This window comes from Atractosteus spatula, chromosome 11 (assembly GCF_055471065.1).
Source record: "Atractosteus spatula isolate fAtrSpa1 chromosome 11, fAtrSpa1.hap1, whole genome shotgun sequence".
In the NCBI taxonomy this organism is placed as follows: Eukaryota; Metazoa; Chordata; class Actinopteri; order Semionotiformes; family Lepisosteidae; genus Atractosteus; species Atractosteus spatula.
The window spans coordinates 33,753,528-33,781,523 of NC_142716.1; the positions used below are offsets into that span (position 1 = coordinate 33,753,528).

Below are 27,996 nucleotides of genomic sequence, written 5' to 3' on the forward strand. Positions count from 1 at the left end.
AACACAGCGGGCTCCTGATGCACACTGACACACACAGCGGGCTCCTGATGGACACTGTCCAACACAGCGGGCTCCTGATGCACACTGACACACACAGCGGGCTCCTGATGCACACTGTCCAACACAGCGGGCTCCTGATGCACACTGACACACACAGCGGGCTCCTGATGGACACTGTCCAACACAGCGAGCTCCTGATGCACACTGACCAACACAGCGGGCTCCTGATGCACACTGTCCAACACAGCGGGCCCCTGATGCACACTGTCCAACACAGCGAGCTCCTGATGCACACTGACCAACACAGCGAGCTCCTGATGCACAATGACACACACAGCGGGCTCCTGATGCACACTGTCCAACACAGCGGGCCCCTGATGCACACTGACACACACAGCGAGCTCCTGATGCACACTGACACACACAGCGGGCTCCTGATGCACACTGACACACACAGCGGGCCCCTGATGCACACTGTCCAACACAGCGGGCTCCTGATGCACAATGACCCACACAGCGGGCTCCTGATGCACACTGTCCAACACAGCAGGCTCCTGATGCACAATGACACACACAGCGGGCTCCTGATGCACACTGTCCAACACAGCGGGCCCCTGATGCACACTGTCCAACACAGCGGGCTCCTGATGCACAATGACCCACACAGCGGGCTCCTGATGCACACTGACCAACACAGCAGGCTCCTGATGCACACTGACACACACAGCGGGCTCCTGATGCACACTTCTATCTACAGATTTTTACTAGACATGTTATGTTTTGGTTAAATACTGCATGATTATTACGACAGTCTGCCTAAAACTAAGAATGAAACAAAATGTGGAATATAAGCATCCCAGCACACTCTTGATATTCTAGTGAATAGCAAGTCTTTTTTGGATGTAGTGCTTCTCTGCAATATTGCAGTGGATTCTGCCCATGCAGGCTTGCAGGCAGCACTAGGCTGTGATGAAGGGCTGGCTATCCCCCGTTTTTAGCACAGCTGTAGAAAGTGTTTTTGGGCGCCCGTTTTATGACGCAGCGTTTGAAGCCCCAGTGTCGCGCTACGCTGCACCACAGCTCCGATGAGCAACAAGCCGTGCCAGTACAGCCATGACCACGCATCCCAGTGCCCGGCAAACAAAAACCACATGTGGAGCAGTCCAGGCTGTGTCCGATTATCCACGCCTCCAGCGCGGCACTGACAGGGAGGTGTCACCGCTGCTGGACTGTGCTGGGAACCGTACCTCTGCTTTGAAGGCTCCTATATATCATCCGCACTCTTTACTGCAGCTCTTTGAAGCTGCAGACCCTGTGACGACCTGCGTTGCTGTTGTTTTGGTGAGAATGACTGGGGCGTATCCAAAGACCGAAATCTAGAGGGTGTCCCAGAGCTGTGTTGCATTCTCCCAGGCCTTGTGTAACTCCCAACAGGGGGTACTAGGGATAGGGGGCTTTTTAAAGGGGTTTAAAAAGCCTATAGGGATAGGGATAGGATAGGGATAGGGGTTTCGTGTTTTAAACAGTCCTTGAGAACAAGGTCTCTGCATACCGGTGGACCAAACCTGCTCAGGCGACTTTCAATAAACAAACAAGCCCCCCGCTCTCCTCCACAGCAGGACTACACTATAACAACCCCTTCACTGTCAACAAGCTGCCGAAGCTGGCGAGAGGCACAGCCAGACACACAGGGCACTAGGCCAAATCTCACTGCTCTGTGCCCCAGACAGGAGCTGGGACACGGGGCAATGCAGAACAGCCAATCAAGCCAGCAAGACTTAGGGGGGTGAGAGGAAACTAAGGCACTCGACAAACACCCAGCAGATCTGGGGAAACGTGCAGACTCCGCACAGACCGACGTTTGAGACCAAAATCAAACCCTGGGTCTCATCTCTAACCCCCTCACCGCCATGTTAATCACGCAATATGAATCATCCCTTGAACCGAATAATTCATCCTTTAACCCATTTAGAAAGCTGCTGTGAATTCCAGCAGGGGTCGTAGAGACAGTTCAGTTTTTACGGCACTATTGCGCATCAACAACAAACCGGCCAGCGAGCACGCCTTCAGACTGTGCCCTCCGAGACACAGGGCACTGTGGAAAGGCGCTATATAATCACTGCCGGATCCGGTTTTGCAGCTTGCCACCGACACGAATCGCCGAGTGTGCTGAGGCTGTGGGGGGGGGAGTGGCGAGTGGCGGCAGCTGGATCATATTAACCCCCCAGTTCCCTCCCCCAGTTCACCACAGAGTCAGCGCCCACTCCTCCCGACCCGAGCGGGAAGGGGAGGGGTTTCCTTCTCGCGGTTTCTCCCGTCACACCCTCCCCGGGGCTCTCCTGTCCTGCCCGGCTCTCCCACCCCAGCGCTCTCTCAGGGAGGGGGGCTGCTGAGAGAATTATTTTTAGAAACACATCCACTCCACTCCCATCGCCCTCCTGCCGTGAAGGGTCTTTTCTTCGTTATTGTCAGGAAAAGGGGGAGACGAGAGGGGAGGGGCTGACGATTCTCGGAGCACGTTACGACATCGCCTTTTAATCTCCTGCGCAACCCGAGCGCGCAGACGACGACCAGCAGAGACGTTCTCACATCCTGGGTCTTATGGTCACCCGCCAGCGATGGCCCTTCTGTTTATTAATGCTCTTCCAAGTTTATTTCCAGTAACGAACGCGGCGCTCTTACTATTTATTTTGTATTTCCACAGCATGTAAACAAACCGGGCCCACAGAGCTCGTCTCCAGCAGCCTCTCCCTTGACGTCTGCGCCGCGGAAAGCTGAAGGGAACTCACGCCTGGGGCACCCCCGCGCGCACCCCAGCTCTCACGACACCCCCACAGGCACAGGCTCAGCAGGAGGGACAGACAAGGGGCTGGACAAAGCCGACGGTCTGACTTTCCCAGCTTTTAGAGGTCAGGATTTTCCAGGCAGGCAGTCAGGGGCCTTGTGTCAGAAAGGGTTTTGAAACCGAGAAGAAACAGCCAGTGTAAAGAGCAAGCGAGGGGGTGTCTGCAGCCAGCGGTCTTGCCAGATCACTCCGGTTTCTCTCGGCGAGGTGTGGTTCCTTAAATTCCTGCCGCATGTTTTTTTCTCCTTCTTTTAGACGACAGTCACGTCAGGCGGCGCGGGGAGCCCCGCGGCCCTGCGCCTGACCTTCCGCAGGCCCCCGCCGTGCCGGCGCAGGTCTGGCACAGATGCCCACTTCTCAGCGGCGTGCCAGAGGTTTAGCAGCTGATCGGCACATTCCTCGGGCCTGCGCCACGCACCGGCACTTCCCTTGGGCCCTGCGAGTGTGTCCGAGCCGCCCGCGCGCGCTCCTGCCCGGCACACCGGCGCTCCAAAACCTCACAGACCTCCGGCAGACACACGCCGGGGGGGGGCGCCCCGATCCCTGCACAGTCTGGACCTCTCCCCGCAAGCCAGCGGCCCCTTATTTCAGCCTTGGGGTCACAACCACGGGGACAAGAAGACCTACTTCATTTCAGCTCCCGCAAATCAGGCATCTTCCAAACTCTCCAAAACCTGCTTTCGTCCTGAGCCTCTAAACTCTCTGCTTGGAGCAGGAACGAGCAGTAAACAAGCAAACCGTCCACAGCTGGGCTTTCCATTCTCCAGCACCTCTGTGTCACAGTGTAAAAGGCAAACTTGCATTAACAGGCCATTTGTCAACAAACAGCAATGAGCTGCTCTCCTGCCTACACCCCATGGAAGGCCAGCACTTTCTTCAAAGGAGCGAACCAGCTGTTCTTTATTAACCTGATCCTGATTAGATACCCTTCTAAAAGCGCCCATTCACTGCGACTTATCAGACTGGCATTATTAAAGGCCAAATCCATCAGGTGCAAAATGAGGGAATGTCTGACACTCTAGTTTTCATTTTGCTAATCTTTACCAGGCTTTTTATACACAATAGCAAAACAATGTCTTCAGTCTTGTGGTTCACATTTCATAGTACATTGTGCAGCAGTGAAAGATTTTCTCCAAATAGCTCTTCGGCTGTCATTGTGGACCATTTGTGCGACACCCTTTTCTAAAGTTTAAATGCCACATGGCTGCTTTTTAATTGAAAAACCACATGCAGCAGCAAACTGTGGCTGCTGCATCTTGGAAACAACAGCTGAGACGTGACGAGATGACCAGGCCGTAGACCTGCTTCGAACACCTTTGATCTTCTGGCTCCTGCTTCACAAGTGGACCTGAAAAGGGGCCTTCTGTGCAGATCTGCAAAGGCACGCTAAAGATGTTCAAGTCCACATTTAGTTTAAAATGAAAACATTAAAAAAAAAATGCTGCCTATAATAACATCAATGCAAGCCATACAGTTCTAATTATACTCAGGGTGGGTGTTTTTAACACCTTGCTCTTAAAAAGCCACCCGTTTCGCAGCAGTCAGTCCCCTGATTTTCAAACCGTGCCATCAAAGATCATATCCGGAAATGCAGCTTTGCAAAACGGACTGAAACAGGTATTGGAAGGCTGTGCTTAAAGATGCAGTTTGCAAAACATGTCTCCATACCACTGCATCAACAGCGCAATTAAATACAACCAACTTGCACACGGATTGAGAATTCAGCTTCCCCCCCACCCCCCGATTAGGAGATTGCTGCAATCGTGACACCATCCAGCACGTTTCAGTGAGGAGCCAGTCTGGTAATATCCACAGGAGTCGTTCGATTACGAGACTTTACCTCTGACTGATTACCTGTCTTTGTTGTACTGCATTCAATGCCCCTGACAGGATACTCGCCCCCTTTGTAAAGGAGAAGGGTCGGATATTTTTCTCCTTAAGAAGCTGAATGAAAGGAAGGCCCAGTTGTGCGTCAATTTCTTTCGGACTCCTACAGTGGCTGCTTAGCAACCCTGCTCAGGGCTCCATGCATGTCAGTTAAAACCCCAGTAAGCGGTCAAGTAATGAAAAATACGTATTAAAAGCCAGTTCGGTAGTAGACATTATTTAATTAAATTACATTATCAGAAGCCCTACTGGTAACATCGGGAAACCACTACAGGGCTAGGTGTAATGTGTTAGCAGCTTTGAACATCACCTTATGTTTGCAGCTGACTAGAAGTTGACAGCATGGATGGGGCAGTCAGTGCCTGTTGAAATCATGTCCAGGGCTATAAGCACTGAACTAAGTGTACCCCACCATTCCCTTACCCATGACGTTACCATAGGGTGGGACACCCCTTATACCATGAAACCAGGATTCCTGCTGCACCCCCAGACTATGTGTGCTGATTGGGGTACCTGGCTCTCAGTGTCTAGGCTGACACACCTCTCCAGCTTGGAATGGTTTTTTATTCCTTGGCTGCACAGACCACCACTGCCACCTCAGTCCTGAAGCCTGTCCTCCATCACTTCCAGGGGTCTCTTACCAAGGCCCAGAGTCTTGTACAAAACACGTGTTGCTTTCTGCTTGTCCTGAGCTAACCTTCTCTCGAGAAAAACCACAAAAGGCACGGAAAACACTCCAGGAAAGATTGGATGCCCTGTCTGCTGGTTACTGGGATGCTGATGAAATCTCATCCTGCCTGTGTGCTGGACCCTGCGTGTCTGTGGCCCTGGGTGACCTTGAAATGAAAATGTAAACGGGAAGGAGGCTTTCTTCAGATATGACTGCTGTACAAGAACCCCTGGCGGATCAGAATGGTTCCAACACATAAGCCTATTCACGGCGAGCTTAGCAATAGCTGGCGTGTTTGCTTTATGAGTAAATGTTGCTAATCTGGCCTTGAAAATAAGCAGTATCCCTGCTACAAGAGCACTTTCTAAAGGGAACTGGAGTGGCCTTCAAGCCATTCTTCCGACACCTCTCTGATCCGACCTTAAGCACGAAAGTACAAAAGCAAGCGTTAGCCCGGCATCGGCTGCACATAATATGACCTCTGGCTCAGATACTGCAAAACGTCAAGACATCCTGTGTATCATGTACTGTGGAAAAGAAAAACTTGCTTTGCAACCCTGACAAACCTTTTTTCTGTGTTCCTCACTCGGAATTGTTTTAGAAACTAATATCAGAATTTCTGAGGGAAACTATCTCTGTGGTCAATCCACAAACCTCGACTCTACTGTGCCAGTTTTCTGTTTATTTGTCTACTGCTTGTACTGAGCTAATCTAAAAAAATAGGTTAATACTGTGATATTATAATAATCGCGATATTATTTTGGCATGGTTACCATGCATTGCAAATGAAGCGTGTAGTGTGTTAGGTGATGGGCTGGGTTCAGGTTTGGTAGCTGGATGTTTGTGGGCTCGTAGCCCAGGTGAGATACTACTGTTGTGCCCTTGAGCAAGGGACTTCACCAGCACTGCTCCAGTGAAATATTCACCTGCGTGTGTGAAAATGTAAGTGGCGGCAGATAAAAGCAGCAGCCCAGTGAGTCACGAACCTTGAAACGCAAAGCTGAAGGAGTACGCCACCCCCCCCAGGCTGCGATCCGACTCCCACCCGCGGGCCCCGAGAACCAAACGTGCGGCACAAAGGTCAGCCAGCAGGAGCGAGGGCGTGGCAGGGCGGACAGGAGCAGACCATCACGCTGGCTTCTGAATTTCGGCAGTCTGGCCCGCGCGGCCCCTCTTTGCCTGGCACATTCCTCAGCAGCAGGTTTTTGAACACAGTCCAGGGCGAGACATGTGGCTTTGATTACAGTCCCTCTCAAACCCATGAATAATTCCAATAACAGTAATATGAACTAATAGAAGGCAGAGCTCCTGCCTTTACTTGCTGGCCAGCTGTGGGGGAGGAACGAGAGCACAGCCTAACTGGGAAGAATAAAGCCCCTCAGTCACGGCACTGAGACAACACTCTGACAGCAGGGCCCTGCACGGCTCTTCAGTCAACAGCTGACCTCAAGGTTGCTTGAAGCCAATTCAAACACTATCTAACGAACCGGAATGCTGAACACCTCCCCCAGATGCGGTAATGCCCAAAAGGAGAGCATTACAGTCCATTACAGGCCCTATCCACCAACAGGCTGATCTTCAGGGCTTCGTTCTTTTCCCATTATTTCAATGAGACTCCCACACAGAAGTACACTAGACGGTCCAGTTAACCTGTCCTGTCCTTAAGCAGTGCTGTCTGTCATTCCCAAAGCTGTGTTTATTCTTGAGGAGATGAAGGATATCTTGAAACCCACTGACAGTGACAGCGACGAGCGCATCCAGGGGTGAATAGGACCGAGACTTCCCCGGCGGTGTTTAATCCCGCCGGCTGCAGAACGGATCTCGAGAGGGAGAAGAAGAGATGTTTGTCAAAGGTGGGGAGGCAGTCTGCAGACAGACACGGGCCGCCCAGTGGTCTCCCTGCCTGGAGCGCAGTCACGCCAGACGTGGGCTTACGCTCGGTCACCACGGCAACGCGAGGAGGGGTGTCCACGCCTCTGGCAGGCCAGGCCTCACGCACATACACAGGCCAGGGACACGGCTCAACAGACGTGCCCACAAGGGACCACCTCTTGTTGCCGAAATGTCAGGATGAGGAATGGTAAGCCAGTGTGAACAAAGGCCCTGCTTCATTTCCACAGCTTAATGCGGTTCAGACAGAGCAGTTCAGAAAAAAAGCAGTGTTGCATACCGGCTAGAACCGACCACGTGCAAATACCGTTTCTATTACGGGCTCGCTATTGCACGTAAGAACCCCAGCAGCAAAACTGGAACCGAATCCCTGTGATCTTCCCTGACGCTACAAATATCGCACTAACTAGCAAGAATGCCGAGCACCCGTATCGATATCTCCAAAAACCTACGTGTGCTAAAACTGAATCTTTGCCATTTTACCAGATAACCTATTTTCTTACCAAAACTGACATTTCTTAATGGTGATTTTGTTTTGCTCCACAGCCACCTGGCGCCATGACAGTTAAGCAGGGGTCGTGGTTGAGAAAGAGGGGTCAGCGCCGGGCGCAAAAGACGCCCCGAGCGGCCCGGGCCCCCGTCCTTCTGACAGCCCCCACCGAGGCAGGCGCTTCCTTCCATCGGTCACAGCGCCGACCCCGCCCCGCGGAACAAGGCCTGTGATCTCCGAAGAGACGAAGACGACGGCTCAGCGCGGCTCCGAGTGTGAGCTGCTGGCCTCCCTCCCGCCAGGGGGGGCCTCGAGCGGGTGACCCGTGCACGGGTGTCGGGGGACACTGCCGCCGCCGCCCCCCCCCCCACCCCCCATCTCAATCTGGCTTGTGGGTGAGGGCGCCAAGACGAGCTCATGAAGAACGGATGAATCCAAACTAGGTGGCAGAGAAAGAAATGTCATCATCGGGGATTCCGTGTTTAGAAGCAAAAACCCAGAATTGCACAGAGTGGTTTCAGATGAGGGCTGACCTTGCCGATCGGGCCCGGAACGGGAGATCCGCTACAGTTCAGCTCAGTCTGCACAGCAGCTAACTCCCCGACACACAGGAAAGAGGCCTCCGTCTTCAAAATGCCAGATGAACGGCTCTTGATGTGCCCCCACTAAGCTGTCATTTCTAAGCTTTCTCTGTTGTCGGTGCTGCAGAGCTAATAACGCTAATGACAGGGATGAGAGGGCAGGACGGGGCAGGACTGGGGGGGCAGGGGAGGGGATGATGACAAATAAGACCCGACAAGCTAATTCCTCTGCTCCCCTGCTCTGCCGCCTCTGCGGCGATGAGCGAGCGATTTTTCCGAACGAGACGCGGGTCGGGTTACAGACTTGTGACTTCTGCAGGAACGTCCTTTTTCGTTACCTGCCCCAGGAAAAAAAAAACAATCTGCCAATTCAAACAAAAGGCAGATTCTCTCCTCCCCCCCCCGCTCCGTCAGCAGCGCAGCCGAGGGCGGCCCTTTACAAGCATAAGCAACAGTTTTGCTGGCGACGGGCTTTCCTGTGTGGCCGGGGATCGTGCAAGGTAGACTCCAGAGGAGCACACAGCTATTGCACAACAGCCCCCTCGGTTTCGCTTCTTCTCCCCGGTCAGGGGCACTTGCCTTCTGTGGCTCTGGCACGCTCCAAACACACAGTGTCACATCTAGAGAGACGTGCCATAATCTGCCAGGACCTTCCCGCAGGACTCTCACAGGACACTGCTTTCCCAATCTCCCCTTCACCGCCCCGCTGGCACGACAGGGCTGGCTCCAGCAGACCCGGAGCAAACGAACGTCAGGCTGGCATGCTTTAATCTTTCCGCGAACACAAATCAGCAGGAGAGAGGCGAGGCGAGGCAGGGCGTGAGTGCCCTTGTTTTAAAAGCACTCGGACTCGCTCGGTGCTCTGCAGCGTGACAGCCGCTGCCACACACCTTGCCCGCCGTGCGCTGGCTCCCCGCCGCACCCCGGCAGCGCTGAGCGCAGCCAGGCGGCCACACCGGTCCGACAGCCTTCCCTACACACCTCCTGCTGCGCCTGTCTCCTCCATATCGCACCCTGTCACTCCGGCAGCTCTGCTGAGTTTCCTCCCCCCTCCCCCAGTATGACTGACAGCTGGGAAGAGTGGGAGGTCCCCATGACTACCTCATTCCCTCTCACCCTACCCCTCACTGAGAGGGAGTGAGAGGGAGTGAGGGGGCAGGGTGAGAGGGAGTGAGGGGGCAGGGTGAGAGGGGACAGGGTGAGAGGGAGTGAAAGGGAGAGAGGGGACAGGGTGAGAGGGAGTGAGAGGGAGTGAGGGGGCAGGGTGAGAGGGGACAGGGTGAGAGGGAGTGAGAGGGAGTGAAAGGGAGTGAGGGGACAGGGTGAGAGGGAGAGAGGGGACAGGGTGAGAGGGAGAGAGGGGACAGGGTGAGAGGGAGTGAGGGGGCAGGGTGAGAGGGAGTGAGGTGGTAGAGGGGCAGAATGAGAAGGAGTGAGAGGGGCAGGGTGAGAAGGAGTGAGGTGGTAGAGGGGGCAGGGTGAGAAGGAGTGAGAGGGGCAGGGTGAGAAGGAGTGAGGTGGTAGAGGGGGCAGGGTGAGAGGGAGTGAGGTGGCAGAGGGGACAGGGTGAGAGGGAGTGAGAGGGGCAGGATGAGAAGGAGTGAGGTGGTAGAGGGGGGCAGTCTGTCTACGGGGTCTCTCCCAGTGCCAGCGAAAGAAGAAGGAAATGCTGACGCAGTGCAATGAAATCACCTCAACAGCTGATCTTTAATGCAGCCCCACCTTGTTTTGCAATAGACTTTCCCTTCACTGCTGTTTCCCGATTCTCATCACATAAACAAGCTGCCAGCTTTCAAACACACAGCCCCCATCCTCTGTGTCTTTCTGTGCATACTATGCTCAAAAACATATGTATTGGCTGCTTTACAGAAATATGGAGACCTGCTGTTTCCATACTGTGGTACTCTAATCGTGCACTGCATGACTTTTGCAAAGCACCTTGCACACCCTTTAACAAGACCAGAAGAGATCCTCACAGGCACCCACCTGACATGCAAACATGTATTCTGTGCACTTATGTCTCTTTATATCACAATTCAAAAAGCATTTGGCTTTTTGCCCAGACAGACTTACCTGCAGTAACCGGTGCCATTTCTGAATGTGATGCAGGTCCCATTATTGACACAGGGCTCCTTCGTGTCCCGACACTGCAGGGCTGAAACAACAGGGCAATGTCAGACTACAGAAATGAAGCCACATGTATGAAGCACATATATATATACACCGTATATCTGAATAAACGCATAACATGCACAGTCATTTACACACATGCCCGAATGTTTTAAGGCGTAGCGCTTATGAGTGTTACTTCTAAGAACACACGAGAGACGGCGCTAGGCCAGTGTGTGCGCAGTTTGGCTTTGTGCATCATAGTGCGGAACACAAACATCACAACAGCACGAGCAGAGAGGAGCATCACAGGAACCAAGAGGGCCAAACCTTGAAGGAAGAGTTTAAGGAGTTGCAGAAAGGGCTACATACAGGGTGTTGAATGAGCTCGAGCTCAGGGAGCTGGAATTACTCACGCAAAACACGCCCTGCAGTGGCATCACGCTCAGGGTAGCAGCAGGCTCACTCCCCGCTAGAAATACAACCCTCTCACTCGCAATGCACAGAACTGTATATAAACCGCGATCCACTTCTTCAAGTCAAATAAAAAAAAAAACAATTATCTCTACAGCTGCCACCATCTACACCCTATGTGTACCCCCTGTACACCCTACGTGTACTGTGATTGGGGTGGGATCTGATGTCACAACATCTAGGACTCAAACCTTCAGACACCTTCACATTTACGGATGATGAACAATTAGGCTCCAGAATACGCTACAGCAAACGAACAGCACAGGATCTCAACGCTCATGAGGTGGTTAGCTTCTAAGCAAGAATGAACTAAAGCTTGACGTGTTTTAAGCGGCTAAGAGGGGGATATGACGGCTCTCTTCTGGCGACCTGAGGCAGCTGGGAGATTTCAGGCCCGTCCGGTGAGCAAGACAGCGCAGTACAGTCAACCGAGCGTCTCGCTGCAGCGCGCAGAGCACAGCGCTCGCTGAGCTCGGCGCAGCAAGAAGAGGAAGAAGAAAGGAGAAAAAAAGACCAGAAAAAAAAAGAAGAAGAAGAAACGGAAAGACCAGGACTGAAAGAAAAAACACCGCCACCAGAAGTGAAAAACGAGTCCACTGCGGCGCGAATGTCACGCGCCTCGAGGCGCTTCAGGACAGGGAAAGAGTGTCGAGTGTGTGTGGGGGGCGCGGGTCAGGATCCGCGGGGGACCCCGGTCACGAAAAGCTGGAAACCGAGTGGAGCACAAAGGGGAATTATCCCGCAGCCGAGATGTTTTTGACGCCCTCGTTGGCGTCTGTCCTGAATCACTGCGCCGATTTCCGTTACTACAACACCATCCCAGCAGGCAGCCTGTGCTGCGTCCGGCCGTCGGAGCCAGGGAAATCACGAGGAGGAAAACGGAGCCATTCCCTCACTTTCTAAATGCATACAAAATTACATTTCACTTTGGGTCCTTTTTTCTGTGTCTATAGAAACCAGCGCCCCCCCCCAGAAAAACCACAGGACCCCTCAAATCGCATTCTGGCACGAAGACAGGAGGGCACCTCAGCATTGCCAATCAGAACACGCGGCGCCGTCGGCAACGACAGACGTCTACAGATGAAAATCTGTTGTTTTTTTTTTTCTTTGAAAGGACGAGCATGTTTCTGCCTCACAAAAATTAAAAATTAAAAAAAAAAACAACATCCCACCCATTTGCTCATCCTATTCATTGGCTTTGAACTAATGCTTTGCACTTTCATATTCACTGGTATACCTGCACCTGTCGGTCCATCCATTTTCTGCAAGCACCGTATCCTTAGCTGGGAGTGGTGAGCATCGAGCCAATATAGCAGCCATGCCCTCCGCCCGCAGAAACCTCAATACACACAAGAAGCAAGAAAGGGATCCAATGCAGCCAAAAGTGGACATGATCCATCCATCCATCTTCTAACTACTTTATCCAGTACAGGGTCACAGGGGAGCCGGAGCCTATCCCAGCAAGCAATGGGCGTAAGGACAGGGCCCAGTGATGGGAGAATAGGAGCTACTGAAGCCAGGACAGGAGCCAGTGATGGGAGAATAGGAGCTACTGAAGCCAGGACAGGAGCCAGTGATGGGAGAATAGGAGCTACTGAAGCCAGGACAGGAGCCAGTGATGGGAGAATAGGAGCTACTGAAGCCAGGACAGGAGCCAGTGATGGGAGAATAGGAGCTAGTGGAGCCAGGAGGGGACAGGAGCCAGTGATGGCAGAATAGGAGCTACTGAAGCCAGGACAGGAGCCAGTGATGGCAGAATAGGAGCTACTGAAGCCAGGACAGGAGCCAGTGATGGCAGAATAGGAGCTACTGAAGCCAGGACAGGAGCCAGTGATGGGAGAATAGGAGCTACTGAAGCCAGGAGGGGACAGGAGCCAGTGATGGCAGAATAGGAGCTACTGAAGTCAGGAGGGGACAGGAGCCAGTGATGGCAGAATAGGAGCTACTGAAGCCAGGACAGGAGCCAGTGATGGCAGAATAGAAGCTACTGAAGCCAGGACAGGAGCCAGTGATGGCAGAATAGGAGCTACTGAAGCCAGGAGAGGACAGGAGCCAGTGATGGGAGAATAGGAGCTACTGAAGCCAGGAGGGGACAGGAGCCAGTGATGGCAGAATAGGAGCTACTGAAGTCAGGAGAAGACAGGAGCCAGTGATGGCATGAAAGGGAATGAGGAGGTTCATAACAAAGTACCAAAATCTCTTCAGCTACACTAAGGCCAGCCAATCAGATCCCTTTAGTCACCCCAGATGCCAGTGGGCAGGGGAATTACCCACTGCCCTGAGCTCCAGTCTGACGCTGACCTGCGCAGGGTGCCAGAAACAGTTTCTGTTCACTCCAACGTGTCACGCTCAGCATCCGAAAACTCCCTTTCATGATCTGCTCTCTGCTTCTTACAGGAATCGCACAAAAAGAGCAAGAGGGCAGCTCACACAACACCTGATGTCAGTGAATAAAATATCCGATGCGTCATCCACCACCGAGGTGAGAAGACACGGATGAGACTGACTTTTTGACAGCATGGGTTTTGGATTTGAGTGGGTGGAAACATGGCAGCATAACAGTGGCTGTATTACAGCTTCACTGTATCATCCATTACAGTACTACAGCATCGCATGTCACAGGGGACAAAGAGCTGTGCACACTCTGCCTGCCTGCGCCCTGACGCTCATTCCTGTGGACGTCTGAAGGAAAAACTGCGCAGGGCGGGGGGAGAGAAATTAACAGTCCTCGCAGATCTGGGAAGCCGCACAATAAAGCGAAAAACCACTCTTTTTTGTTTTCACTTCCCCCCGAAACGCACGCATCTGTCGGGATCGGCTCCGGGCGCGTGTAGCCAGTGCGGGGTGGGGGAAGGAGGAGGATTTCCGGGAAGAGCGAACGGGGCTGAGGAGAAGCCGGCAGGCCACGTGCCTGCCCGCCAGCGCCGTCACTGCAGCCGTGATGCTCGCGTGACACGCGGGACCGGCGCAGGAAGAGAGCGGCCCGGCTTCCTGCCTCGCTCGCCCGCCAGTCCCATCCCCAGTGAGAGAGGCAGGGAGACGGGGCCAGAGCCCAGGGCAGAGCCCCAGAGAGAGGAGTCAAGACTAGAGGACATGCCCAGAAAAACAGAAAAGCTGGAAAGCCTAAGACACCAGGGCTGTGCGTTTGAAGCCGGCTGCTCCCCTCTCACCTCCCCTTCCCCTGCACAGTCTCCCCCTCTCCTGGAATTAAGGGAGAGGCTCAACGCTTCTCCTTTTCTGCCCTGTCAAGGCCAGGGTGCGAACTGGCGCACCCCGATCACCAGCTCCAGCTCATGCTCCAGGTCCGTCCACGCCCCCCAGGGGCAGAGAGCCCGGGGCCCTCTGGGTCCCTTTGTGCCCTACAGAGTGCAGGACACCTGCAGCCTGGCCCTGCGGAGCACTGCTCTGCTAACACCAGCAGTCAGGCAGCAGGAGAGCAAGAGGACGTCTGACCCGGTGAGTCTCGGTCTCAGAATCACATGCTGTTTGGGGCAGCAGATTGAAATGAACAGAAAAGACTCAGCTGCGGTTCACCCTCCTGCATCACTTCCTGCCTGGTGACCGAATCTGGGTGCAATGGTTGTGTGGGTTTAACCCCTCACATCCTGACAAAGAACCTGCAGGGTTTCTAATTGCTAAACCCTCTGCTAAACCCTGGCACTCCCACTTTCAGCAGGGCTGCAGTTGCCAGACCAGTTGCTAATTAAACATAGCAAATGCCCAAAAGGCAGAATTAGCAAATAAATAAGTCAGGGGGGATTAATAATGCATGGATCTCAAACAACATTGTTTCAACAGGTATTGGTGCAACAGAGCAGCACTGAGCCTTTTAAACCAGTTAGTCGAAGCTTTTCACATCGCCCATTGAAGAGAAAAGGCCCAGTCAAACCAGCTTTGCACTTAGTCAATTTTCTGTCTGCTTGGTTATTAAAGAGCAGACGCTGCCACACAGAAATAGGAGGCACCAGCTCCCAAGACTAGATTCTCTTGCTTTGCAGCACTAAATACAATCCAGCATGTGCAGATATGGGCCCCTGCCCTCCCCACACTTCAGATCTGGTGTCGAGTGTGATCCCGTTCTGAATTACAGATGCAACAAAATCCGTTTCAACGAACAGACAACTGCCACTGTACACTACAAATTACCCCGAAAGTCCACCACGTGCGTCGCTAACAGGGGCTCCTTTTTAAATCAGCTGTTGAGCACTTTAAAGATTTTGGTCACAAAATGAGGAGAAACATGAGTATATGGCTAGTTCTTTGTATATCAGAGGACGTCGGGGTGGCTGGAGACGTAGGGACACTTCAGCCCAGAGGAATACTTCTGACTGAACAGTGAAGCACGAACCAGAGAGCACAAGGGGAAACCAGGGAAGTGCAAGAGCAGGGAGCACTTTTTTTTTACCCAAAGGGCTGTAGGAGCATGGAACAAGCGACACCTGCTATGTTGTTCAAACCGATACCCGGGATTCTTTCAAGAAACAGCCGGATGAGAACAATGAACTAGTGACTGCCGAACGGGCCCAATGGCTTCCTCTCCTTTAGAAACTTGCTTGAGTGGCGACTACACTAGGAGGCACGCGAAAATGACTGACGCTCCTCTCAGGCAGCGGGCTTCCCAGCACCCTCCGCCCTGACCCAGGGGGGGAAAGGCCACGACGGTGTGTCACTCGACACTCGCTTCGGTATCAAGTGCATTCACCTCAGCCATTGTCTTGAGCGCAGAGCTGTTGACACTGGTGTCGAGGCAATTACCTGCACCGGGTTCGCAGAACAGGTCCAACTGGCTCCTTACCTCACTGCACCGCACTGCCAGATCTCTACAGATAAAACCAAGATACTTCGTAGCTTTTATTGTCCCCACAACGATGGCAGAAGGGATTCTGAGTTATTTAAGAAGCTACTGTACCTGCGGGTTTTCTGGTCTTTCTGAGTTTGCTCTACCCCTCCCCCGACCCTGGGCAGTGGGTCTGGGGGTGAGAGCGTGTTTCTGCGGCCACCAGGCCCCTCCAGCAGAAGGGCAGCTCTGCCAAGGAGCACCTCCGCCTACTTTCAGTCACTGCACAGTCCAACAGAAGCTAGCAGTGAGCTGTAGAGAACCCCTACAGAAAAGGGGCACAAGGCAGGACGGATATATGCTGGATCGCAGGGGGCACACCCAGGTTCACACACAAACCAAAACCACGAGCACAGGAGCCCCGAGCACCTGCGGACAACCCACACGGCCGTCGTAAGAACATGCAAACTCCCCACAGACAGCGGAACCCAAGAGCTGTGAAGAGCTGCCCCGCTGTGCTTGTCCCGTAGAGCCCCCGTCCTGCAGGTCCTATGGATTACCCTTAAATCACTCTCTAAGACGCAACTTTGTTTTGACCATTTGCTCCAAGCGGTTTGGAGATCATTTGCAACGAAAACACCAGCATGCCATCCCGCTCTGTGAACGACAGTGAACTGTTACTGAAACGCACCCAACCCACGGCAGTACCACATGGCAAGCAGATGTGTTTGTGTTTAATTACCACCAGCCACTACAGACTCTCAGAAATAAAACACACATTGTTTTCCTATTTTCAGACTGAAGGCTGCTATTAAGAGACTCCAGAGCGAGGGAAGAGTGCTCAGGCAAGGCACAGCAGGGGGTGGACACTACCCACCCCCCACAGCCCCTCTCTGGGGGCGGGCAGGGTCAACCTGACCAAAAGGCTGCACTTCAGAACAGACCCAGACAGGCCTTCTGAAAGGCAAATAAAACACAGCAGTCTTCTGAGCTCCATAAAACCCCCCTCTAAGCCACTAATGTGTAACAGGCCCCAGAAGAGAGTAATCTGAGCCCCAGCGCAGAACCTTGAAGATCTCATCCAGTGACTCACACCCGCCCTCCCCCGAGCTCCCAGGTGGGTGGGAGAGGCAGGGGTCCTGCAGCCAGAGCATGACGGCACAGTCCAGATGTGTTCTGCGGGGAGCAGGAATACAGCACCACAGCCCTGGCCCTGCCTGGCCGCCACTGACGGGCCAGCATCGCACGGCGGGATCACCGGGGCGATACGCAGCACGGCTGCTTCTACGCCAGCGTGACCGACCCGATTTAGATCTGCCAGACTCCACCAGCTCATACAGACAATTGGTTTCTTCTTCACTCGGGCAAGAGGGGGTGAGGAGTGAGGCAGGGGATTCCACACCCAGGCTCGGGCGCTCACACAGCGGGCCGGTTCGGTTCCATCCAAGTGCCCAGTCAATGAACTGAATTCTTCACAGACCTAATAACGGGATGGAACTCTTTGTTTTGACTTCCTAAACATGCTGGAAGTTGCCTTTTAATGACTGTGTTTCAGAAGTAACCGAAAATCTCCAACCTTTAAGCAGGAAAACAAAACCTGCAAAGGTTCCAACCAATCTTGTCAGGTTTCGATTAACGGAAGAGCTCTGTGAAATGAAAACCAGGAGGTGTGTGAATCCCCAGGTGCAGGAGTGGGGATCCCTGGAGTGAGAGAAGAAGAAGTGAAACTCCTCACGAACACATTCATGAACTCGCAAGCCTCGTGCTTTTACAACCGAGAACAGGGGGCCGGTCTTTACGCAGAGGGTTGTGGGAGAGTGGAACAAGCTACTAAGCCAGGCTGTTGAAGCCAATAACCTGGCTCACAAGAAACAGCTGGATGAGATCCCTGGAATGGCTGACCACACACATGGGCTGGATGGAACGAATTGCTGCTTCTCATTAATTATCTTTCTTACGCTCTTATGACTCTTACACCCTGGGAAGCGAGTCACACTACACAGCTGATCTGACGAGCGCACACACAAGCTTTCTCTCAGAACTCCCCAAAATATTTATCTGGACGACAACATTTCTCTTCTTGGACGGTGCTGCTCTGTCCTGGTCCTGGGAGACCTCATTTTCTTCCGATTTCTGCCCCAGCCAAGTTAACTGCAGGCACACCGGGTTCAGTTTTCTATATTAAGTGAGTTTTTAAAAAAGTTTCATGAGGTCTAGAAGTGGCATCGACACTGCCATTTCCCAGGTTTTAGTCAGAAATAAGGGACAAAAAATCACAGCAAGCTGAGGAGAAACTGCATAAAGGTCAATATGTTGATCTTACTATATACTGTATAGACATTTTAGGACATTTTTGAACCCGAAGACTGAGAAACCATCCTGAACAAACAAGCAGATTGATTACATTCAGCAATTAGCACCAGTGATTAAGGCCCAGTTTGAATGGAAACCAGCAGAAAACCATTACTGAGAGCCACTGTTCAGGGAGGTATTAGAAAATACTTGATTTTCTTCACTGATGTAGAATCAGAGAAGATTATACCATTATCTTCTCAGATCACCTACAGAATCACTGACTGCTCTATCACTCTCTGCACCTCAAAGCAGCTGTATACCGGATCGGGCCTGACTGCACTGCTTCTACAATACTTAACTCCTGCAATCAAAATAAACGTGTAACTAGTCCACAGGAGGCTGGAGCACTCTGGGACCCCTTCCCTTAGTCTGGACTCTTCGCTGGTGTGAAAAAGCTATAAAGCACGTGCCCAGGAGACCTCATTCCTGAGGCCACCCTGCACCTGGATAAAAGTTACAGCCCCATCTCTGCTCCCAGTGTCCCGGGACGAGGACCCCCTCGGGGCTGCTGTCCAGCGACAGAGGGGCTGGTTTTTTTGCGGCTGCAGTCGGAGGAGAGCGCACTCATGCCTCGTCCAGGAATGCAGCCATCGGAGAAAGCCTCAGTCAAAAGAGCTCCCCCAGGGCATCCAGAGAGGGCTGCAGTAATTCCTGCCCCCGTCCTGACACGCGCTGCCGGACAGCGCTCTCGGCGGCAGGCCCGCCTGCTTCCTCTGCCCTGATTAGCACTGGCTCCCAGATCCAGCCAGGAAGCACTTCACACCCTCGACGGGAAACAATCCGACTGCAGGGACGTGCTGCCCTGAAGGAAATTGTTTCCTGTCCAGAAATCCAGATAAGAGTGATCCTCATCGGGAACCATCAGTGCTTTTCAGGAACCGGGGAGAGGGTTACACTACAGCACTGGAGTACTCTAGATCAGTAACTGAAGGGGGGTGGGGTGTACTCTAGATCAGTAACTGAAGGGGGGTGGGGTGTACTCAAGATCAGTGACTGAAGGGGGGTGGGGGTGTACTCTAGATCAGTAACTGAAGGGGAGGTGGGGTGTACTCTAGATCAGTAACTGAAGGGGGGTGGGGTGTACTCTAGATCAGTAACTGAAGGGGAGGTGGGGTGTACTCTAGATCAGTAACTGAAGGGGGGTGGGGTGTACTCTAGATCAGTGACTGAAGGGGGTGGGGGTGTACTGTAGATCAGTGACTGAAGGGGGTGGGGGTGTACTCTAGATCAGTAACTGCAGGGGGGTAGGGGTGTACTCTAGATCAGTGACTGAAGGGGAGGGGTGTATTCTAGATCAGTGACTGAAGGGGGTGGGGGTGTACTCTAGATCAGTAACTGAAGGGAAGGGGGGGTGTACTCTAGATCAGTAACTGAAGGGAAGGGGGGTGTACTCTAGATCAGTAACTGAAGGGGGTGGGGGTGTACTCTAGATCAGTAACTGAAGGGGAGGTGGGGTGTACTCTAGATCAGTAACTGAAGGGAAGGGGGGGTGTACTCTAGATCAGTAACTGCAGGGGGGTAGGGGTGTACTCTAGATCAGTGACTGAAGGGGAGGGGTGTATTCTAGATCAGTGACTGGAGGGGAGGGTGTACTCTAGATCAGTAACTGAAGGGGAGGGGGTGTACTCTAGATCAGTAACTGAAGGGGGGTGTGGGTGTACTCTAGATCAGTAACTGAAGGGGGTGGGGGTGTACTCTAGATCAGTAACTGAAGGGGGTGGGGGTGTACTCTAGATCAGTAACTGAAGGGGAGGGGTGTATTCTAGATCAGTAACTGAAGGGGAGGTGGGGTGTACTCTAGATCGGTAACTGAAGGGAAGGGGGGTGTACTCTAGATCAGTAACTGAAGGGAAGGGGGGTGTACTCTAGATCAGTAACTGAAGGGAAGGGGGGGTGTACTCTAGATCAGTAACTAAAGGGAAGGGGGGTGTACTCTAGATCAGTAACTGAAGGGGAGGGGGTGTATTCTAGATCAGTGACTGAAGGGGAGGAGGGTGTACTCTAGATCAGTAACTCGGGGGGTGGGGGGTGCACATGGTAGTCCACAGTAACTCAAAGGGAGGGTATGTACAGGAGCCCTTCATAACCATGAGGGCGCACTACAGTCATCCTTTATTTCAAACAACAGAGCACTCTGTCACTCCACGAACAGATGTGTCTCTATGAGCTACTGAGAGCCACATTAGGACCCTGCACAAGAAAAATGTGTTCAAGATTTTCAGCATGTTGTGCAGAAATCACTGCAGCTGTGAACAAAAACAACTTCATATGGATGTACAAACAGATTGCAGAGGACTGCTTTGGCAAAGACATTACGTCCACATTCATAATATTCAAAATGAGAAAAAAAGGCATGGTCAATGAACATTAGGGGCTATCTGGGATAGAAGTGGCAGCCATTTGTTATATCTACAGCCCTGTCTCTGTAAATCACATCAGCCAAGGAGCATTCCTATAACCCTTTTCACATACATAGATAAACACACATTTAGGTAAATACTTCTGTATTATCCCCATTCTCTATACAGCTACAGGGGGGGTCTCTTGGGCCTCTGTAAGTAATGTAAGAGGGAGGCAACACCTGTTTCAGAAGCTAACGCTTATCTGCAAGGCAAGCCTATGGGCAGAGCAATAATGGCACCTCCACACCGCTGCCTCCGAGAGGCATTTCTCATCATCCAACACCAGTTACTTCTAGCAGTCACACCATGGATAACCTCCCCCGTATCACAACATTTTCAAAACGTCCGTTTGATTTTCAAGACTTATTTGGCATTTTTAAGCAACAGAATCCCAGAGCGGAACCCAGGAATGAGGGCCAAGGCGCCCGCTACCCAGCGCCACTCTGAAACACAAGGGGCAGCAGAAACCGCTCGCGCGCCGACGCTCTCAGTCATGGCTCTGGAATGTCCACCGAGAACCCACTGACACGGCCCGCCGCGTCTGCAGGCGTGATGAAACACTCTCGCCAGCCGAATTCTTCAAGGGGAAAAACAAAAACGGCCCTTTGCTCGCCGGCACGCTGTTTATTGCACATCACCAGATGAGGAAACTGCCCCGCAGGGGCTCTGTGGCTGAGGATCTGCGCCTCTGGCTGGGAGGTTGCCGGTTCAAATCCCGCGGCTGGCAGAGGAATCCTACTCCGTATAGATGGCTGACCCTGCGCTCTGACCCCAAGCTTCTCTCCCTGTCTGTGTGTCTCATGGAGAGCAAGCTGGGGTCTGTGCAAAGACAAATTCCTAATGCAAGAAATTGTATACGGCCAATAAAGTGATCTGATCTCTTATCTCTCTGGCCATACACAAGACGTGCTGCCCCCAGTGGCCAGGGCAGGTACAGCGTGCTTTTTCAACCAGAGACAGCCCCACTCCACCACAGAACCGGACAAATCAGCCAGGCCACCTGCACTTTTATCTACTTGCATGTGGGTAAAAGGTAAGTACGCCCCGTTTAAAAACCGACTTTCCGTGTCAGATTGTTTAAACTTCATTTCTCTAAGCCGAGTCAATGGCTTTCCAGGTGTCTTTCTGTGGCATGGCATGGTGTTGGTGCCCTGAGGGTCGCCTCGGAGAGCCAGCGGCTGTCTCGCTGCCGCCTAGGGGGAAGACTAACACTCTTCGGCAGTCACGCTCACAGCCTGAGAATGACCTTCACGCCGTGTTTTCCCTGTCTGTTATCACAGCCATGGGCCCTACGGCAAACTGTGCCTCAGACTGCAGTCTGCCATGCCTCTCTGCCCACGATAACCTGGAGGTCAGCAGCCTTGTTCGGCGCAAAGAAAAACCTTTCCTCTGTTGAGTAACTTTCTCTTTTCCCCTACTTGGCTTCAGACGGAGCCAGTTTCCACTGCTAAACTCCCCGTCCAGCGGGAAGCGGGAGCTGCTGCCGCAGAGCTCCGCGCTCCGGGCTTTCCTGCGTCGACACGGGGCTCCGACGGTCCCGGCCGCGCTCGTGGGCCCCACGGACCCTTTCCCGGGCTTCGGGCGCCCTGCCAGGAATTCGGAAAATCTTAATTCTCTGTTAATCGGTCTGTCGGAGAGCGAGGGTCGGTGCCTGCCGTAACCCCCCCCCCCCTCCCTCTCTCCCCGACTGCTGACTCTCCGTTAAACTTTCCCAGATGTCTGCAGACCGAGCCGCAGAGCAGGAGGAGGGAGGGGGGCATCGGACTGCAGTTCTGCACCTTTCCTTCTCGGAACCCGGGGACGTGATCTCTCCCGGTCGGGCCCACCTGGCGCACAAATCGCTCACCGTCAGGCTACCTCTCTGCCCTGTGGAGATCTACACCCAGCTTCTGTCTCCCAGCGCAGAAAAGCGCAACGGAGAGGTGGCGAACTCTCCAGGTTGCCAACTTTAAAGAGACCCTACATCCTGCGTCCTGAACACCTTGCAATGCAAATGCTGCACAGGAGTATTCGAACATGGGCCCCGTGCGTCAGCCGAAACCCAGCTTCTGAAGGTGTCTCTCACTGCTGCCTGACAGGAAATAGCAGGAAGGAAGCATATAAGCGTCGCACACACCTGAACACACAAAAAGCTTCCCCAGGGGCCTGCACAGCCGGGGACGACCCAAGCTTGCGTCCCCCCAAACGTTTCCTTAACACTCCGCTTCGAGAGATCTTTTCTGTTTCCTTATTATGGAAGGAAGCCGTGCAGACGACCCGAAAAAAAAAGGCAAGGCTACATATTGGAGGGGGGGGGAGACAGTGGCCTTGAGCAGTACAGATACTGTACAAATTACTCCCGCCATAAAGGTGCAAATGTCTGGTGTCCTTCCCTCTCATCAGTGCAAGCCACACACGAGCCTGAACCTCAGGAACCGTGAACGGCAGCACACCGTTACGCACAAGGGAGTCTGATTCCCTTCGGATCCGACTCCTCGAGTTTCCCACGCAGTCCACTGCCCTGTCACTAACAGGAATGGCTGTGACACGGTGCTAAGTACAGCATTAATAAAAGGCCAAAGCACTGGGATTACTGCCTCTCTGGAGGACAATCCTGCTCTGTAACAGCAGTTCAGCGGTGCATGTGTGCTCGGGTTACACACACTCCAAACCTCCCTGCAGCTGACACACGATGTTAAGGCTCAGAAATGTCTGGCATTCTCCGGAGGTATTTTAATTTATCGCCATCAATGCCGCTATAAAGGCCAGCTTCACTTCACTAATATCATTGTCTGACGGGTGGCTGGCTTGTAAGGGGTAAGAAAACTGCATCTGTGTTCAAGCCTCGCTCTTTCAGGCCCAATCTAGCCAAATCCATCAGAGCGCTGCGGACTTCGCGGGTTTCTCCAGCGCACGGAGACGCGACGCCAGACTCCAGCGCTACCGCCGTGCGCAGCAGCCCGCACTGGGAAGAGCTGTTAGAGAGACGCAGGATGAAAGGAAACCAGCCTCGTGTTGCAAAGCAGGTTGAAAAATTTCAGGTTTTACAAGCCACCCATTCTAGCATGAAAAAAAAAACCGTAGTACTAGAAAAAGCAAATTTATTTTAATATTATTAACACCGAATGTCGGCGCATGCAAATTTACTCAAAATAAGGTTACAAACATAAAATATCCGGCACCACATTCACAAGCCCGGAGCTGATTAAACCAGAACGAGCTCAAACGGCAATTTCCAGCCCTTTCTACCTGCGCGCCTGTCTCCGCCCCCCGCCCCGGCTCCTGCCCGGGCAGCGCCCCCCGGGCCGCTGGAGAGAACTCGACGGGCCTTGGCATCACCTGAACTGAAAACCGGCCCTTGTAGCCCCTTCTCCCAGGCGGCACCCAGCTGTGCGCCGACGACGCGGACCCTGAGGTGCCACTGCGGAATTCTCGGTATCCGCTCAGAAAGCGCCCTCAGGCACCTACAGATCCACGCAATCGGGGGATAAACAAAGCAAAGAGCACACAGACAAATCACGGAGTCGCGGTACCCGCTGAAAGACAGGTCTCGGCGCAGGACCAGAACTGACAAGGTGCAGGCGCCCTTATCCAGAGTCTAGAAAGTCAGCCACGGCGAAGTGCGCGGCACCGCAGTGGGCACACGGACAGGCAGGGCGACAGGGCAGCCCGCCGAGCCGCTGGCGGCGGGGCTGCGTCCCTTGAGCAGGGAATTAGTTTCGAGGGTCAGGCTGGTTTACCCAAGAGCCGGCTTCTCACGGCTTCTCCTCGGCCCGAGGGTCGCCTGCGGTAGGGAACAGATTTCAAGAACCGCTGCTAGAGATGTTTTTGTTTTCTTCTTCTTAAAAAGCCCTACATAGAAGAACTAAGCAGGGTTTTGAAACGGCGTTAGTTCAGTGGCGGGGGTGTGATTTGGGCTGGCCAGCTTTGTCTAGGAGACGGCAAGCCGGACCGATGACAGAAACTCCCGAAGGAGGCAGGAATGGGGTCCAGACTCGGCGCGGGACTGCCCGCCGGAAAAGCAACTTCAAACGCCAAGCCACACATCACACGACAGCAAAAGCAAGCGAACGAAATAAGTGCCGAGGGGCGAAAGTGTCCTTCCTGCAGCCGGACACTACAGCCCTCTTCCCACCAATGATGTTCTGCGCGGACGCTGTGGTCGACGACTGCGCCGAAAATGAAAAATTGCAATCTGTTCACACTATCTAATAATAATACAAACACACAGCCCCGAGTCCGGGGGAGGTAGCCACACCAGACAGGCGCAAACCACGGCACAGTACAGCACGCCAAGGCGGCGTCTGCGCTCCTCCTCCGGTCCCTAGCCGTCTGTAGCCCGGCGGTCATCTCACGGAGAGCAAGCTTTTGAGCTGAGCTTCGTCGTCGGGGAACACCAGGCAGGGGTCAATGGCTCTCCGGCCGCTCACACACCCGAGCAAACTAAACTCCCCCACCACCACCCCCCGGCCCGGCCCGGCCCCGCCCCGCGCTTGGAGAGCGGCTCCACATGTCCGAGGCACCGGGGATGTCCAGGTACCGCACGCTTAACGCAGCGCCGAGTCATCCCCCCCAACAATATACTCCGGAAAATGCATGACCGTGTGTGCGTGTGTGAGGGTGTTTTTCTGCAGCTGCCTCGTCTCTAGTGAAACCCGAGGCTTCAGACTTTGTCTCCTCTCAGTCCGCGGGGGGCAGGTGGAAACTGACGCTTTCGGAGCGGTGAAGCTGTCACGGCTCCGCCAGTCCAGCAAAACAAACAAACAAACAAACAAACAAACAAACAACAGGGCATCGGCCCCTACCAGCAGCAGCACAATCTGAGCGCTCACACCGTTTTTAGCGCTGAGCTGTGCTCGACTCTTGTGATGCCAAACTTGGGGAATGCGGCCGCTGTCGTGCCCGACGGCCTCTAACAGAGAGGTCTCAGCCGTGTTTGTGACTTGTGCCCTTAATTAAGAGCTCCTCTGCGGGCTAAATCAGTTACGGTTCTCGGATCTGGTATATGCGATTTACCAGTGTGTTGAAAACCAGTCTAATCGCTGTGTGCTCCTGTACCGAACACATTTCATACACCTGACGACGGATAGATGGACCAGCGAAAACCTTGTAAAATGATACCAAACTACTAACTCTGCGGGTATTCAAAAGTTGCATGCGTTCATTAAAATAATCTGGGTTAAAAAGCCCCTTCTGGAGACCAAAAAAAAGGTGCGTGGATGTGATCTGTACACTTCTACTCAAAATGAAGCGCTTCTCGCATTCTTTAAATATCCGCAGAAATTCGTCCAGCCGCCTCATTTTCAAAGACTCCGGGGTTCCTGCCTTTAAAATTACAGCTTTAAGCTGTGGTTTCCAATAATAACTCGTACCATCGCTGGGCCCCGGCAAGGTTTCGTGAAATTGCACAGCATCCATTTTAGATTCAGACACAAAATCGCCAAACATCTGCACAGCGGTTGGAGCGCAGCCCTTCCAAAAATAAGTTACCATCGCGATGGCAAACTCATGCGTTTTAGTTTCGCCGTGGAAAGCCCGTCACACCACGGGTTACCAACCGTGCTAACTCGTGGAGGAGAAAGCTTCGCCCAATCCAGGGCGATTTACTACATTTTTCTGTTTGCTTTTGTACAATTATTCTTTTTTTTTTTTAATCAAGACGGGAGCGTGCGAAACCATGCTTCCTTCGGGCAGTGACACATTACACTAACTGGTCTCACTACACTGTCAAATTTGCTTTCAGTTCAGACGCCCCCCCCCCAAAAAAAAGGAACCGAGATCAAAAAGTTTTCTGCCAAGATCACAAGTATTTTTGTTTTTTGGGGAGATCGAGCCCGCTACAGCCGCGAAGCGGGTCCGAGAGCCCAGCGCCGTGCCCCGATGCCCGTCCCCGCACAGAGAGCGGCGCGGTCCTGTACTCACCGCCCGACAGGCTCAGCCAGCCCAGAATCAGCACGATCTCCCCCAAGATGAGCCCGGGTTTCCCCATCGCCTCTGTAACATCCACATAGAGATACCCGCACCGGGGAGAAACACTCCTGGCGAACGGCGTTTCTGGGACGCGCCAAGTCGGAAGGCTGGCGTGATCGAATGGGGTTTTTTTTTTGTTTTAAAAAAATCAGGTTTCTCTCTCTCTATTTCTTTTTTTTTCCGGCCGCTGTAAAAAGAAACTGTTTACTGAAGTGTTTCAAAACTCCTCTCTCTCTCTCTCTCTCCCTCCCCTCTCTGCCTCTCTCAGACGCAGAGATCGTGTCCTTCCGCCGGAATCGCGTTGATGTACTTGAAGGACACCCGTCTTCACACGCCCAGCCTCTAAATATATATTTTAAATCATCTATGTGCTCTGTTGACTGTTGAGAAACGGGAGAGTGACAAGTCCAAAGTGATTTAATGAGCTTCTTTTAAACCAACTTCACCCTCGCCCTAACCCTTTGCTACCTCTCTCTCTCTCTCTCCGGCGGAGGAATTTCCATTCTCTAACTTTTCAGTGCTGTATGACTCAGATTAACCCGTTCACTGATTTCGCTTATTTTTTTGGGTCGTTTTTGCGTCGTTTTTCGCAGTTGTGTTTGCGCCGAGCAGGGGAGAAGCGGCGAAAATTGAAAAGTTTCGCCGTCGTGGGTGCTCGCGGCGTGTTCGGCGCCTGGAGCCGGGGCTGTCTGCGGAGCGCGCGGCGGCCGGGGCAGCGGCGAACGCGGTTCTGCAGAATTTGTGTCTTTTGGGATAAAACCGAAGAGTGTCTTATTATAATCTGCGTGTTACATAGAGAAATATATAGATCACCCTCCTCCACGTGTTCGTGACAGCGTTAATAATAAGCAGATTGATGCGATGGCACCGGTGAAGTGTGCCGTCTCTGCAGGGAGAGCATATCCAGGGAGCATGCAGTTGACAGTTCGCAGGAGATCAGACGGGCGATGGTGTATGAATAGCAGACTTGTATGAATAGCGCTGCAGAAAATAAGAAAAAAAGGAAAAATGTCCTTAACACGTCACAGCCCGAAGAACTCTTTCTAAACATAAAGTGCAGTTTAAAAAAATCACACGCACACCAGTTCAATCCATAATTAATAGTTTTGCAAATTGATCATATTTGAAAAACATTTAGTCTTCACCTTTCTATACATTTTCCGCCCCTTTTTTTTGGGGGGGGGGGGTGGATTTTCTGTCTCTGTTCCGCATTGTTTCTCAGAGATAATTTTAGGTTCGGTTAATATTTAACCATCCTGTCAGTGTTAACTGTGATATACTGTTAATGTGTTCAATATTTCACGAAAAAAACGTTATCATGTCATATAAATTATATTCGTGGTAGTTCTGTCTTGATTTATTTTACATTAAATTAAAGTGCAAATTTTTCTTTTAGGCTGTAAAGTAATAAAAAGGAGTTCAACTTCATGCTCCTATAATCGATGCTGTCAGTCTTTCTTACTCCCTCGACTGGTATCTTTACTGGTATAAAGATATATTTATATTTAGGAGAAAACAAGGGAAAATTCTCGAGTATATATAATTATTATGATGAAATGAATACCGG

General features: G+C 52.6%; 1 protein-coding gene across 2 annotated transcripts in view; it reads right to left on the minus strand.

The window, feature by feature from the left end:
• notch2 (notch receptor 2) overlaps positions 1-26,577 on the minus strand; it is a 72,343-nt gene extending 45,766 nt beyond the window's left edge. For both annotated transcript variants that reach the window (XM_088927609.1, XM_088927608.1), the window contains exons 1-2: positions 26,382-26,577; positions 10,437-10,518 (exon numbers count right to left, since the gene is read on the minus strand). In XM_088927609.1, coding sequence (XP_088783735.1) covers positions 10,437-10,518; positions 26,382-26,448 — 149 coding nt within the window. In that variant the 5' untranslated portion in view covers positions 26,449-26,577. The remainder of the gene's footprint in view (positions 1-10,436; positions 10,519-26,381) is intronic.
• Positions 26,578-27,996: the final 1,419 nt, after the last annotated feature.